Source organism: Phaenicophaeus curvirostris, chromosome Z, assembly GCF_032191515.1.
Source record: "Phaenicophaeus curvirostris isolate KB17595 chromosome Z, BPBGC_Pcur_1.0, whole genome shotgun sequence".
Lineage (NCBI taxonomy): Eukaryota > Metazoa > Chordata > Aves > Cuculiformes > Cuculidae > Phaenicophaeus > Phaenicophaeus curvirostris.
In genome coordinates, this window is record NC_091431.1 from 13,597,930 (window position 1) to 13,613,855 (window position 15,926).

Sequence of the window (15,926 nt, forward strand, 5' to 3'; positions counted from 1 at the left end):
TTAATAATGCACAGTTCTAGAAGATTCCCAAATGAGCAAAAGTCTATCCATCCTCCCTGACTTCTTATTTAGACTACTTAGTGGACACAGGAATAGTTTTTGGACTTCAGCTCAATGATGCTTAGACATATAAGCTCCATACAACAGACTTAAACATATAACTTACTACAACTATACTATATGCCTTATTACTAGTCCAAATTTACTTATTACCCATATAATCCATTAAAAACTTTGCATACAGCTGATTTCAATGAAAATTAAGAATGAACATCTGCATTAGATTTAGAACTCCCCAAACTGCTCTTTCTCCCAAAAGGGAAAACCATTGTGAGTGTTCATCAGCAGAAACATGGGATGAACACCTGGTACGGTGCAACTGCATGCATCCTAATGCATTAAATTTGCCCACTTGGCTAGAAGGATGGCTGTCTAGGAACAAGCTGCATGTGTGTGAGATGCAACTGCCTGTAGACTCCAAAACAAGACAGCACCATGAAAATCAGCTATAGGGAATGGTTTCTGGAGTTCTGTATCACCAAACTGCAGCCAGGAATGGTTTAGGCAAGTGTAGTTGCTAATTGTAACACACAAAATCCATGGCACAGGATGTTCTACACCTTCTGACAATGGTGACAAGTGGCACTTTTTAGGGACTGGACCGGTGTTGATTAACGTCTTTGCTGCAGATGTGGACAGTAGGATTGAGGGCACCCTCAATCCAGTGACTCCAAACTGTGTAGTGCAGTCAATACGCTGGAGGGAAAAGATGCTATCCAGAGGCACCTGGACAGGCTTGAAAGGTGGGCCTGTGCAAAACTCATGAAGTTCAACAAAGCCAAGTACAAGATCCTGCACCTTGATTGTGGCACTCCCAAACACAAATACAGGCTGGGTGGAAAATGGATTAAGAGCAGCCCTGAGGAGGACTTAGGGGTGCTGGTGGATGAGAAGCTCAACATGAGCTGGCAACATGCACTTGCAGCCCAGGAAGCCAACAGTATCCTGGGCTGCATCCAAAGAAGTGTGACTAGCAGGTTGAGGGAGGCGAAATCTCCCTCGCTACTCTGTTCTTGAGAGATCTCACCTGGAGTACTGCATTCATTCCTGGAGTTCTTAGCGCAGGAAGGAGAGGGATCTACTAGATTGAGACAAGAGGAGGACCATGATGATGTTCAGAGGGCTGGAGGACCTCCCATACAAAAGGGCAGGCTGAGAGTGTTTGCCTTGTTAAGCCTAGAGGATAGAAGGCTCCAGGAAGACCTTATAGCAGCCTTTGAGTACTTAAAGAGGGCGTATAGAAAAGATGGTTACGGGTTCTTTGTCATGGGGTATAGTGATAGGACGTGGGATAACATTTTCAATCTGAAAGAGGGGAGATTTAAATTAGGTATTAGGAGGATATTTTTCACTGTGAAGGAGGTGAAGCAGAAGGTTTCCAGAGACGGGCAGATGCCCTAACCAGGCTGGATGAGGCTTTGAGCAACGTGATCCATTGCAATGCTTCCCCTCCCATGGCAGGGAGGGATGGAACTAGATGATCTTTAAAGCCCATTCCAACCCAAACCATTCTATGATTCTTTGATTCCTCATATACATTTCTTCCTAGCAGCTGGAAAAGTTGCTAGGATTTTAATTTGCTGATGGTGCTAAAGTTGTAGATTATATATCATCTCAACCAGCCAGAAAAGTGTGGCTACTGTCTCTTCCTATTTCACCCCCACACTGAAAACCACTGCCCTATGCATAGCTGGGATGCTTCAATGTACTCAAAAGATGACCTGATCTTCTGCCATACAGCCTGCATTTGTGCAGTTTCCAAATGCATTTATGTATCAGATGTGAATGGCACAGATCATCTATGATGATGAGGTAGAAGGCAGAGAACTCTGCACAAACACTATGAAAGGCTTGCTTACTCAATTAAATAAGTTGGATTAATAGACTTTATTCTTCTTCAGAGTGCACGTAACTTAGTTATGACTGATAGAGTTAATGATCCTCAAAACATAAAACAACATGCAAATCACACCCTTAAATCTGAACTCTTTACTGTTTCAAACTTCACTTTTTTCCTGGTTAGAGCTCTGTGTCATTTAAATTAGTTGAATGGCAGCCAGTACCCCAGACTTTGACATATATTGTTACTAATGCTTCAGTTTCCTAATTTTTTTTAGCAGGAAATCTCTGATAATCATAATAATGCATATTGTTTAAATTCGTCAACATTATGGATTTTTTTCCGGTGGAAAACCTGTCCATTTCAGTCTTCTGTGCATTTCCATGGATTTTGACTTGTTCTGCAAAACTGTGTTTCTAAAGAATTTTAATAGGTGACAGGATAATCACTCTATGTAGATGAAGGCATTAGTTATCTCAATACTGACTAATTGTCCAGCACTGTCATCTGCCATATGAAGAGTGATTAGTGAGGTTGATAATTGTGTAACAACAAAGGACAGTTCATGAACAGGAGTAAACCTATCTCAATAAAAACAAGAAATACCTTGGAAGCTTGACTTTGTTGAAATCCATGGATAAAGAAAAGGGCATTATAGCGCACCCAATGATTGCATGCTTCTATCCAGTGAATGACAAGGAAATGTATTTGCATAGCTTTCAGTCAAAGTGATCCTGAAGGAACAAAATTATTTACTGCTCTTATGAACACCACAAAGCATGCCTTAGACTCACTGGGCATCAGTTGTACACTACTTTCAGGAATTTAAGCAGTTTAAGTTACTCTTTGGAAGAGCTGCATTCTTAGTGTAGTAAAACTGTAGGGAGACTTGCCTTGCCTCAAAGTAGTTCTTGCAAAGAACTCCTCTTTCCTTGATGCTAGATACCGTCAATAGAGAGCCAGATTGGCATTCATTAACAGCATAACAAATTCCAACCTGAACAGAGTTTGGGAAGAATCTTCATACAGGAAGATAAGTAAATGCCTCTTAAATAATGGAGGAACATTCAAAGAACATATTTTTCTTGATTACCATCACAAAAATCTGCCTAGGTTTCACATGGAGTACACTTTCCTATCCAAACACTAGTTAATGAGCCCTGAAATGGGAACATTTCTTTCTTTTTTTTGCTGCTGGGGAATCAGAATCTTTTCAGTCAACCATTACCAATAAACATCAGTTTTGCCGTAAATGTAGGTATAAAATCAGTGAAAATGCTAATGATCTATTTTATAATTTGCATATTAATTATTCACATGGATAAAAGGTCAAGGAATCTCAGAAATACTGGCAGGATGTTTCTTGAGGCAAATGCCAGAATACCAGCTTTAAGAATATATCTTGACTGCAAAATCAATCACTTAGCTTAATTGATTTAGTAACAGAATATTAGATGCGAAATAAATCCAAGATAAAAAATCCTTGTGCAAGAGAAGTATAATGTAATTTTTGGAAATCGTAACAGTTTAGATGAAGATATGTGTCTTTCAGTGAGGTAATTTTAATTTACATTTTTATGATGGAACTACTTAGACTTCTCACTTGATCTACAGTGAGTTCAGAATTGAATGGCTAAACTTTGTGAAGCAGAGGAATTTGTATCAATGAACTTTGTGAATTGCACTAAAGAGATATTGTATCAAAGAGTTAAAATAAGACCATCACTGGAAATCCTATATTTCTTCCTGACTGCAGAGACTTCCTCTCCTGCTTCTTATAGCTGACATCCTTAGAGACCCTCTGAACACCTATATGTTATTTATGACTTATTATCACATCTTAAATCAGACTATCTGAAGAGGATTGAATTTCATTCTCCTCCAAAGAGTAAGAGTTCACAAAAACTTGTCCTGTCTCAGCTTGCTTTAGCTGCCCTCCTTGGTTCTAGTCTCCTCACAGTGAATCTGAATCACCTGTATGAGAGCTGTACTTTTTTCTGAAGTTGGTATAGACTACTTTGCTGATTATTAGGATCATTATCTAACAGTTACATACCTGAATTTTTTTATAAAGCATACTGGGCACCCAGAAAACAGCTGTGATGAGTCATGCCAGAATAGACTACTGTAAGTTTTTTCATGAATTAGGTAACAAGAGATGGTATTTTCTGGACAGCACAGGTTAAGTATGCCTTTTCCTTTATGAATATTTGTGTGTTATTCACTTTACTGTATACTTAACAAAGGTAACCTCTTTGACATTTAGCGGAAGGAGAAGAGTTGTGTGCCATGTGCTATCTTTATGATTGGTCGTGCCTGAGAAGATCAGGCCACAAGCAGACATTTTTACATACTCTCCTCCATATGACTGCACATCAAAGGCATACAGTAATTGAAGTGATGAAGGTAATTCCTGTCTTTCCACTCTACACTGTCTTTCACTTGTCAGGTGGCCGACTCATGTGAAATGAACACAATTAGAAGGAACTTGGTTGGGACCACAGGGTACTGCACTCACTATATAGCCCAGGTACAATTTTTAAGCTGGTATTACTCTTGAGTTACAGCTAGACATAATCTTGCCTGCTTTTCTTGTTTTGAACTGGTAACAAATGTCCTTTGCCATTATGTTTACACTACGAACTCAGCCCTCATTCTTGACTGACTGCTTTAATGATATGAAGACTAAAACACATGAAGGTCCCTGTGGCTGTTGCTTGCTCTCCTAGATGGCCATCCCCAGATTCGGGGCTAGACATAACAGAACCCATAGGAGTGGGTAATACCCAACATCTCCACATTCTTGGTGAATGAGGTAGACATATAATTTAGATTAAGTTAGTGGGACTGCTTACACTACCTATGTAATCAACAGAGAGAGAATGTCCAGAGTTAATGAAATCGAATATCCATATTCAGGCCTTTGGAGACACTTTCCATTGAGTATATAAGTGACATAATGAACATAAATAGTTATTTGAGCTGGACTGTATTGGTTCATGAAACTTTAAATTATAGGCAAGTATGTAAACGGAGCACTTAATTAAGCACTGGATTCAGTGCTTATTCACTCTCGCTTGAATGAGTGGATTTACCTTTTATGTGCAAATAGAACTTGGATTCTTGACTACTTGTTTGAGTTTTTAATCTTCTAACTGAGTAACAGTTGGCTTCTAAATGCATCTACAACACAAAATTTTTAGAACCGTGCCGTGCTTTATTGCACAAAATAAAACACAGACTTGGCACATGGATTTCTCCTTAGGCAAGCACTTATTCTAAATGAGTTTCACATACTAAAAAACATGAGCTTCTATTTAAGTGACAAATAAATCAAGTGGATTATGTTTATGTGTTAGAACATGATCTGATCAGTCACTTGCAGATGAACAAGTACAGTTCTTACTGACTAGTTTCAAATACAAAGAACTTCTGATGACATTAACTGGAGAAATGTGGACCTGTAATATTTTCAGTAGGAACACAAAAATATGCACCATCTATTTGCTTCTTAAAATTTCTGGTTGGTGAAGTGTAAATCTTATCATATAATCCCTCATATGAGATATTATTAAAATCTCATTTTTTTCCCCCCATACTTGTCAGTTCTCTTAACTACACACTCTAAGACTAGAACCTGCTCTTCCCAACCTGATTTGAAACCAGGAAAAGTTCTTTGAATAAAGGATAATTGTTAGAAAGAGGTCCAGATACTGTATTTTAAGTAGGATTAAATGTACATCTGATTTAAGTCTGGAACTTGTACCCGTGAACTTAGGTATCATGATTCAAAACATTTCTTCAACATTTATAAATGCATAAGTAAAGAAAGATCTAGAAGATGTATTTATTCACAAATATATTTTTGGTTATTCTTTCCACTTTTGTCTAGGATTGATCAAAAGAAATCAACAAACAGTTGAAGATAAGAAGAGATTTCTACTATTTAAAATATGCTTTTCCATTAAGTTCATGATAAAAGTGGTTACCTTTCCTTACCATGCTGTAGAATCTGTGCAGCAAATTATGCAGTGTTGTGTCCAGTAATTTGGAAGTCGGGTCATTTTCTGAAGGTGATTGTAGTATTCAGTAGTATTTTGCTTGCTCATAATATAAAGGCCAAAGACTGATAGGCTTCAGAAAACTAGATCCAATATTAATCCTCAGCACTGCAAGCAATAAAAAGGCTCCTATCTATAAACACAATAAAAGTTACCATGTGGAACTTACTGTGCTGGCAGTGAATCCCGTTAAATCCCTCTGGACATTTACAAACATATCCTATAAATGTGTCACCTCGGTATGCTTCACTGATTTCACATATCCCACCATTATGACACGGATTAGGAAGGCAGGGTCCTGAGAGAGGGAAATAAAAAAGATATATATATATACACACATGCGTAACAATAAACATAATAATTTCAGTCATTTATATGCAATCATTAAGTAAATAAAATCTCTTATGTAGACCTTCATATTTCACTAATCCACTAAAATATACTCTTCACTTATTTCAGATAACTTGGCAGCACAGATTTGTATGAAAAAGAAAAAATATAAAGTATGTCACTATTCATTAATCACAACATTATTTTTTAATGTAAGAGAAGACAGGAGACAGAGAAGATAAATCTTGCCCTCCCATTAAAGATAACAGGCATTCTAGCTTCTACACCATCAAGGAAATATGTATTAATCAAAGGTGTGCCTATCACATATAGAGTGACATATGCAATATCCCTGAATAATCAATATGCGTCAAGTTAATAGCTTTAGGAAATCTTTGCTATGGCTTTGGGAGACTTTCTGATTATGTGACTATCTGGGTCAACAGTTAGCAGCTACTAAATCAACTACTCCTTTTATACTGAGTGCCTTTGTGGCACATGAACTTCAAACTGATTTCAAAAAGGTATTTTAATTTTTTTTTTCCCAACTAACTACATGCTAGGATACCAGAAATTTCAGCAGTCAGATCTAATTTGCTAGATTTGAAGCAAGTATACATACTTCTAAATAACACCATCTTTTGAACTTAAGTCTAAATTCTATTCATTTAATGGCACATATTAAAAATCCTTTGCATTTTATTATCTTACTAAACTACCTGTAATATATCTTCCACCAGAATAAACATGTTAGCATTTTGATGATTTTTTTCCAATCTCCCTTTAAAGGACTGATAACCTTTTACTGGAAAAACTCATGTGCAAGTTTGTGTGTGAAAAGATTTGGGCTTTCAGTATAAAGCATGTTATTTGCAACTTTTGCCATCTACACCGAAATGTGTTTATCTTTGCTTATTGAAATGTAATATAATTATTCACCCACTTTAAACTTCATTACAAACAAAACCAAAACCCCAACAACAATAACAAATAGCCCAGAAGATAACTTCTTTCCACAGCATAATTTACCTAAAATCAGCACTAGGTACTGAATGATTTAAACCTAAAGGAGCTATAAGTTTAACAATTCTGAGGGTCTGTCTTTTAGTTTATCCTTTCAATTTCAAAACCAAGGTCTGCCAGATGTTCACAGCAACAGCATTCATTCAAAATGTCGCATTAGTGAAAAAAAATACTAATTTGAAAAAGATAACAGAATGACAAGGATGTCAGAATACATTCTGCAATTCTAATTGCCTTGGTGGTTATAACAATTGGAGAAACTATCCATATCCACATTTCTATTACAACATACGTCATCAGCCTATTCCAGAACACAATCCTTCAGAAGTCACACTTGTATGTCTCATTAAATGTGGGATATGTCTCACTGAAGGCAATAATTAAGAGACATGAATATATAACAGCTTATTCTAAAAGGAAATAGTAGTAAAAAAAGGGAAAAATCAGGAAGATGAAAAGGAAGAGACTGGCTGTTGCCTTTTTTGCCTTTTTCCATCCGTATTATGCATTAGATTTTGAAAGTAATGGTACACAACATTCTTAACTCCAGACAGCATATATCACTCCTTTTAACAGGTCTAGAAAGCCTCATGTTTTCCAAGCATCACAGCTTCTATTCATGTTATTTCTTTTCTGTAATATTCTGGGAAGAAGTATGTTTTGTAATTTGCACTTTTGGTTTCCCAATGAATCTGAGTTGTGTATTTTTTTCAACCCTCTATCATAGCGCTGCAATTTTGGAAGTACATGCAGGTAGCCTCATATAATTATTCCTATGCAAGCAGATCTCTAATCTTCCAAGAACAATAAATCTTTTAATAATTACTTTCTCATTTTGCTTGCTGCTTTCTCCATATGGCTTGTTAAGCACATGTTCAGCATACTCTCATTGATTTTCTTTGGATTTTGCATTTTCTCAGATCAGTCCAAAGTACAAAGGCTTAAAAGGTCAGTTGAGGTGCAGAGTAATATATATACTGATGCATGCCAGCATTTCTAACTGATCTTAGTCTTCCATGATGCCTTCCTATGCAAAAAAACTCCACACCAACAACATGAACTCTTTTTTTGCCTGATTATAGTTCTTATTTCGTGATAGACATATAACAGCACTATTTTTCAATCTAAATGTTCAATAATTTTGCTTTGGGATTTTGTTTTGTTACTAGAAACTGGTAGTTCAAAAACTATTTTGAGAACAATGAAAGATCCTAATTTAATACACTGAAACTAATAAACCATAATAATCTAATTTTTACTAGTTAACAAGGAACCTTGTTAGACTCATCTGTGTTCTAAAACAATGAATCATTGAAACTATATCATCATACCTTGTTTCTCCTGATTCTCTGGAGGACCATACTCTTGAGTTCACACAACTTCAGGACATTTAAATTGCATGAACCTTCAAGCATATGATATTTTTTTTTTTAACTAAGTTTACAGGATCTTTGATGCAAGTTATTCAGGTTTTTAGGCTTGACTGCTTGAGTGTCTTGAGGTATGTGAGCCTTAATCCTGCCATCATTCCATTTAAGCATCAGAAATGGTATATAATATCTAGGCACTGCTGCCAAATGATGAGAGGTCTCAGTGAACTTCCACAGGGATGTATAGGCTTTTATATAATGTTGTATTGAATGCAGGATAATTAATTCCCTGACAAACTGATTAATATTCTTGGTTACTCAGATCTATAGCAGCAAGTTCAAAAATATCCTACTTCACAAAAAAAAAAAAATTAAAATCCAAACTTGTGAACTAGTTTTCAAAAAAGAGTGGACTTCAGGGGTTGCTTTTTTAAATCAATAGCACTGTAATACTTTTGCAGGAAATCTTTAAGTGGCTTTCAACACAAAGGGAACAGCAACATTTGATCAATATTAATGAGCAGTGGAATTCAATAGTATACTTTCCAGGCATTTTTATCCATGTTTATATAAAATAATGTCAACAAGATTAATTGTGCACTCAAAGCAATGGATCTATTCACTTTGCTGCTCTTTTGAGCCATTCTTTCTGGAGTTCCAGTAGTATTAGCCAGCATAATAAGCACAGCCCAAAATACATCTTTCTGATACTCAACTGAAATATGACACTGGTTTTGAAAAAAGTATTTGAAGATAACTTAAAGCACAGTGGGTTTTAAACTTTCTCAATGCACTTTCTAAAATCTCTGAGATTTTATAGGTGGATAAATCATATAAATGCATCCTCAGTAGAGCTGTGAAGGTGCTCAAGGTAGAGCCATGTTATCTGTTTTCTTCTTTGATGAGTATAGTCAACTAACAGGTCATAAAAATAAAATCCTATATAAAACAATACTAAAGTGGTAATTACATATTTGAGAAAAATCACTAGTTTGTCTATAGCACAAAAATCCAGGAATCCAAGGAAAGCATCATTTCACCAATATGAATGTAGTTTTGGTAACGATAATATACACAAAGAGTGAAATAGCTTACTTAGAAAAACTGTTACTTCACTTTGACTTATAGTATATACAAATTCTCTTGAAGTAAAAGAAAGAAGTGTCCAAATATTCTTCTACATTTTCCCTCTGACAGTCTAGAAGAAATGTGTTTTTAAAAATGCATAGTCTTACATTGAGCTTCTTCCTTTAAATGGTCTTCCATTTTTGAGAACAAATCAATCAAACAAGAAAGCCTAGAAACAGTGGCTAGAAACATTTAAATATGTGCATTTGAAAGTCATTACCTAAAATTCTGATTCTTCTTATTTCAATTATTTAGTTTTACTACAAACTGGCTATATCCATATAAGCAAGCTACATAAAACAATGCATAGGGATCTGAAGAGCAAGATGGCTGTTCGCAGCATCATAGAATGGTTTGGTTTGGAAGGAACCATAAAGATCATCCAGTTCCAACGTCCCTTCCATGGCAAGGACACATTCCTCTGGATCACGTTGCTCAAAGCCTCATCCAGCCTAGCCTTAAACAGCTCCAGGGGTGGGCAAACATGACTTCTCTGGAGAACCTGTTCAAATACTTCCCCACCTTCTTCATAGTGAAAAATTTCTCCTAATATCTAATTTAAATCTCCCCTCTTTCAGATTGAAAATGTTACCCCATGTCCTATCACTGTAACCCATGATAAAGAACCCGTAACCATCTTTTCTATACGCCCTCTTTAAGTACTCAAAGGCTGCTATAAGGTCTTCCTGGAGCCTTCTATCCTCTAGGCTTAACAAGGCAAACACTCTCAGCCTGCCCTTTTGTATGGGAGGTCCTCCAGCCCTCTGAACATCATCATGGTCCTCCTCTTGTCTCAATCTAGTAGATCCCTCTCCTTCCTGCGCTAAGAACTCCAGGAATGAATGCAGTACTCCAGGTGAGATCTCTCAAGAACAGAGTAGTGAGGGAGATTTCACCTCCCTCAACCTGCTAGTCACACTTCTTTGGATGCAGCCCAGGATACTGTTGGCTTCCTGGGCTGCAAGTGCATGTTGCCAGCTCATGTTGAGCTTCTCATCCACCAGTACCCCTAAGTCCTCCTCAGGGCTGCTCTTAATCCATTTTCCACCCAGCCTGTATTTGTGTTTGGGAGTGCCACAATCAAGATGCAGGATCTTGTACTTGGCTTTGTTGAACTTCATGAGTTTTGCACAGGCCCACCTTTCAAGCCTGTCCAGGTGCCTCTGGATGGCATCCTTTCCATCCGGTGTTTCAACCATGACACACAGCTTGGTGCCACTGGCAAAGAGAAATTTTAAACTACACCAGTCCCAATACTGACACCTGAGGAATACTACTCATCACCAGTCTCCACTTGAACATTGAGCCATTGACCACAACTCTTTGAGTGCAACTGTCCAGCCAATTCCTTGTCCTTTGTCTGCACAGTGTCATTCTGAGAAGAGGTGGTAGAGTTACTCATACAGAAGACTACTCGAGTCTGTGGCAAGCTTTTCATCTGCTTGGGTTTGCATATGTGAGGTATGACACTAATTACTGTCCCCTCTAAATGACCAGTATGCATTAGAATGTAAGAAGAAAAAAAACAGAATATGTTTCCAGTGCTTTGATTGTGAAACTCTGCAGCCCTTCTACTCCTCATCCTGCTGTGGAGAGCAAGAGCTCTACAGAAGCTCATTTTGCAGTAACAGTGCAGACTACATCAGGGACATAGAGACTATCTGAGAGGGCAGCTGTGTAGATGGACAGCAACACAATAAGCACAATTTTTATGATGCATCTAGGTGCATTATCAAGAAGTCTACAGACATTTTGCCAGATATTTTTCTGATAAATCCTTACCTAGGACTTAAAAATGTGACAAAGGCCAATTCTGAAGTACAGTGGCTAAGAGTTTAGCACTAGCTTAGCATAATCTAAGAATGAGGAAGTAGTTGAAATAGCAGCTGTAACAGTAAGAAAGAACAAATAACTCCCCCTCAATATTCTTTCCCTTACAACTCCACTATTCAGTGGCAGTGATTTGTAAAACAAGCCATTTATCATGCTTCTATCAAACAGTGTAAGTATTTTTGTCAATTTTGGTGCTTTGGTGGGAAAGACACTTAAAAACACTAGGCAGTTACAGATGACTTAAAACCAGAACTATAATAGCAGTCATGTTTTTGTCAAAGTCTGATCCCTGACACTCAAAAGTGTGCTTCCTGCTATGCTAAAACAGGAAGATGATAAAAAATCCAACCCCATAATTTCTTACTAAGACAAAATTAACTGAGTAATATGAAAAACGTAAAGAGGAAAAGAAAAATATACTCCAGTGGAGTGACACATAAAACTAAAGGCAATGCCATACAAATGTTGACACTTTTGATGTTATCTATCTGTCCATCATCTCTTCACTTAGAAATAATGCAACTTTAATGAAAAATACTGAATTAGATATTGACCTTGATATACATGAAGATGAAGATACTGTTAGCTACAAAGCTAATTGCTTCATTTATTTTGTGGACTATTACTAAAGTAGGACTAAGAGATAACGTTACTCTGATGATAAAGGAAGCTCCAGATCTCATGAAAACAAATATTAGAGTCATCATTAAACTAATAAAAGGTATCAGCTGATTTTACATTTCATAGTAAAATAAAAACACTCTCTAGATGCTTGCCTTCATACCACTATCTTTTCTCAGGTCCCTCTTGGCTCTACATGGATGTCAGTCAAATAGGGTTTTTTTCCCCTCTGGTAAGCTGAAATCTTCATTAGAGATCTTTCATATAGTTTTAACATCAATAGTTCGAAATCTTCCCTCTGCCAAAGTTTTTATAATACAGAAGATACTTCCTCTGCAAAAGTAGAGTCTTCAAAATAAACTGTGACAGAACTCCCTTAGCAAGAGCTCTTATATTTTGAAACAAATACATGTAAAAGAATCCAGTGGCAGATATAACTTCTTTCATCTTTATGGGAAGAGGAGAATTAATCTCCTTGCTACTGGAGGCAACAGAATGGCCGAATCTTCCAATGATGAAGTAGTTAAAAGATTATCACACTGAATTAGGCTCAGTGTCCAGGTAATCCAACACCCTGTTCCTGCTGTTCTTCATTTCCTGCAGCTTGAGAAGAAAGCTGAAGAATCCTGCAGTGGGAATAATTAAAAATCTGCAGTAGCTATCTTGCAAATATCTCAGGTAAGCTTAATCTCTGAATCTTTATACTTAACACTTTTTTCTAATATGTACACTTTTTCCAGTCAGTTAAAATCTGTCATCTAGATATTCACTTCTTTTTCAGAATTATATCTACATTTTTCTTTCCTCATCATCCTTTTAAAAACTCAGTTAGATGGATATTTGAAATGTGTGCCCCTTCAAATATGAACCTAGAGATTTCAAAGTTCGGCAGGCACAAATCCAAAATATAACATAATCCTATTTAAAAGAGAATAGCATTCACAAGCACTCAAATTTCAGCATTCAAATCCAACAGGAATGTCCTTACAGGTTCTGATAGAAAACTGCTTTATTGCACAGAAAGGGCAGGAGTGCAGCAAAAGGGAGGGTCTCTGATCTTGCTCCCATTTACTACTTTACCTATTAATTTAATATGATTGTGTAAGATTTACCTGACACAGAGGCTGGTTTCGAGTGCCCCCAGCTGCATGTCTGCGTGGGAGTTTTGATAGTTCAGAGACCATTTTAACAACTTGACAGAAATGATCCTACACCTGCTGAGTTCTGGGGATCATTAAATCACACCAAAGTACATACTTATGTCTCAGCCTATCTATAGGTTAAAGCACACAAGTATGACAAATCCATTCTGGCAAGGCCGTTTGGGGATTTAGGTCTCACTAATACACATTCTTGAGCTTGTGTGGTTAACATTAAGCTTCTGCTGAAGTATTTTGTAGATTTCTCCTGTATTTTGAAGAAAAATACCATCTACAAAGAACACTCCGGGCATAGCTGGGTCCAAAGAACAGCGTATTTGTTCACTACTTGAAACTATCACAACATCTCAGCTGCCTGCTTCACAGAGCATGCATTTGAGGATTTGAAGAGAGCATTCCCAGCAGGAGTGCTATTGACATTCTGCCAGAAAGGCCTGTAATCATGAAAATGGTTTCTTCTAGTCAACATTCTTGTTTTGCCACTTACGTATGAATCATCTTCAGTAATGAGTGAATAAGTTGTAGTCCAGTAGCTGTTCTTTCTTTCTCATTGATATTTTTTTTACCCTTAGAAGCCATTTCGCATTCTAAATGCATGTAAACATCTAAACATTTTAGGGCTGAGACTGGTGCATCATGACATGGCTCAAAGAAAATAAATGGTTCTTTCTATTTAGCTAAAACACACCGAAGTCAAACTTGATACGTTTTGAACTACCTCATCCTTCAAGTCTTCTGAAGTGCAATTAGAAATTCTTGTTTGCCCAGCATACTTGAGTATTTGTAAAGAAAGAGAAAAAAACCCAAACAACAACAGATCCTGCAGGTCAATATATTTTGTACTATTTCCTTTTGAAATTTGCCACAGCTGACTCCATTTTGCTGCTACACACAAGTGAGTTTTCCATTAACAAATATTTATAATACCTACAGCTTGCTATTTGTTACATTTTTTTAGCCTGAAAAGAATAGGCCTTGCAGAACGTCTTTCAGAGTTTATGCACATTATTGATATTATTAACTGATTGTTGTAAGTTATCCCAGTTAATGCATTAAAATATTAACAATAATTAGCAGTTACATGCACACACTCATCTCATTAACATATTCAAAATAACAGCTTTTAAAAAAATGAATCTGCCTCATAAATGAATTATTACTGTATTAGATTATATCTAACTGCATATTCATTATAAACTAATGGCACTGATCCAGACTTAATTGCACTGTGATTAAATATTTATCTTGTTTTTTAATGCAGCAAATGGAGTGTGCTGATTATAATCATCAAGGTGTCTCCATCTGGATGCAGGAAAAGCTGAGGTTCAATCCCTGAGTGCAAAATGCTTTAGGTCATTTCTGCATATTTCCCTCTGATTCTGTTCAGTGGATTTTTATTGCAGAGAGGAAATTTAAACTGGTAGTCCAACAATCTCCCAACCTTTTTTCACTAAATAGCATGAATACTTCCTGATAAGATACTATTTAAACTTGATGGCTATGGAGTGCCTTTCCTTAATAAATAGTCTTAAACATCTCTCTTAATCCTGAGATTGACTGAGAATGATAGATTATACCCAAATTTAAGGCATAGTCAGTGTAGTGGGCAATGTAACGATGCTAAACAGGGTGAGATCTGAAAATGTTCTAAAAGGTGTAGAAAATTTCAATGCACTACAAGACATTTTCCCGAAGTTCTCTCATTATTTTTCCTCATAGCCCTCAACTTCCAAATGTGAGAACATCCTTTCCCCATTTTCAATGCTGATTTTCAGTTCTTTATACTCTTCACTATCTGCATACATGTTTCTGAATACAGTCCATAGTCTTCTCCACCCAGTAGCTCATAAACCTGCTGTAGTAAGTTACTGTGAGACTTCAGCTGCAGTCTTTCAGAGAAGGGTTTTACCTTCCCCAAGAAAACCTGCTTTTTTTACAGAAAATCCAGTTCAGGGTCTTTTTATCTTCCTCTCAGCCAGCAGAACTATTTTTTTCCTAGATGTTACTATTTATGTCACTGACATCTCCAAAATTTACTGATCTAAGAGTGGGGGCTTAATTGCTACACTCAATTTTTTTTTTGTGATTTACTTTGTGTCATTGTTAAATACAGAATAATTTTCACACTTACTTTAGAAATATTTTCCAAGTCCCTCTTGGAGCTGATTCTGGTTCACATCAAACAGAAAAATCTCTGCATGCACAAAGAATATTTTATTTTGTAAAAATTTTGCTAGAGGACTGCAAATTCATGAAGAATTTTCTGTGTCAAATTATTCAGAGATTATAGATGGGAATTTTTGAAAGATTCGGTTCGAAAGTGCAGTTCTTACAACACTAACATCTATATGTTCCATATTGAAATAAACTCTCCATAATAGTTAAAACAAATCCAAATCTGTATATACTGCATTGATAAGTTGCTTAAGTAAAATATATGCAGTAATTAGGAAACCACATATAGTTTGGTACCTACTATAGAACCTGTCAATTGGGATTT

The 15,926-nt window shown here is 36.5% G+C and overlaps 1 protein-coding gene across 1 annotated transcript in view; it reads right to left on the bottom strand.

The window, feature by feature from the left end:
- Window positions 1-15,926, bottom strand: part of EDIL3 (EGF like repeats and discoidin domains 3) — a 253,055-nt gene that overhangs the window by 108,863 nt on the left and 128,266 nt on the right. Inside the window, exon 4 of the mRNA XM_069880337.1 lies at window positions 6,131-6,259. Coding sequence (XP_069736438.1) covers window positions 6,131-6,259 — 129 coding nt within the window. The remainder of the gene's footprint in view (window positions 1-6,130; window positions 6,260-15,926) is intronic.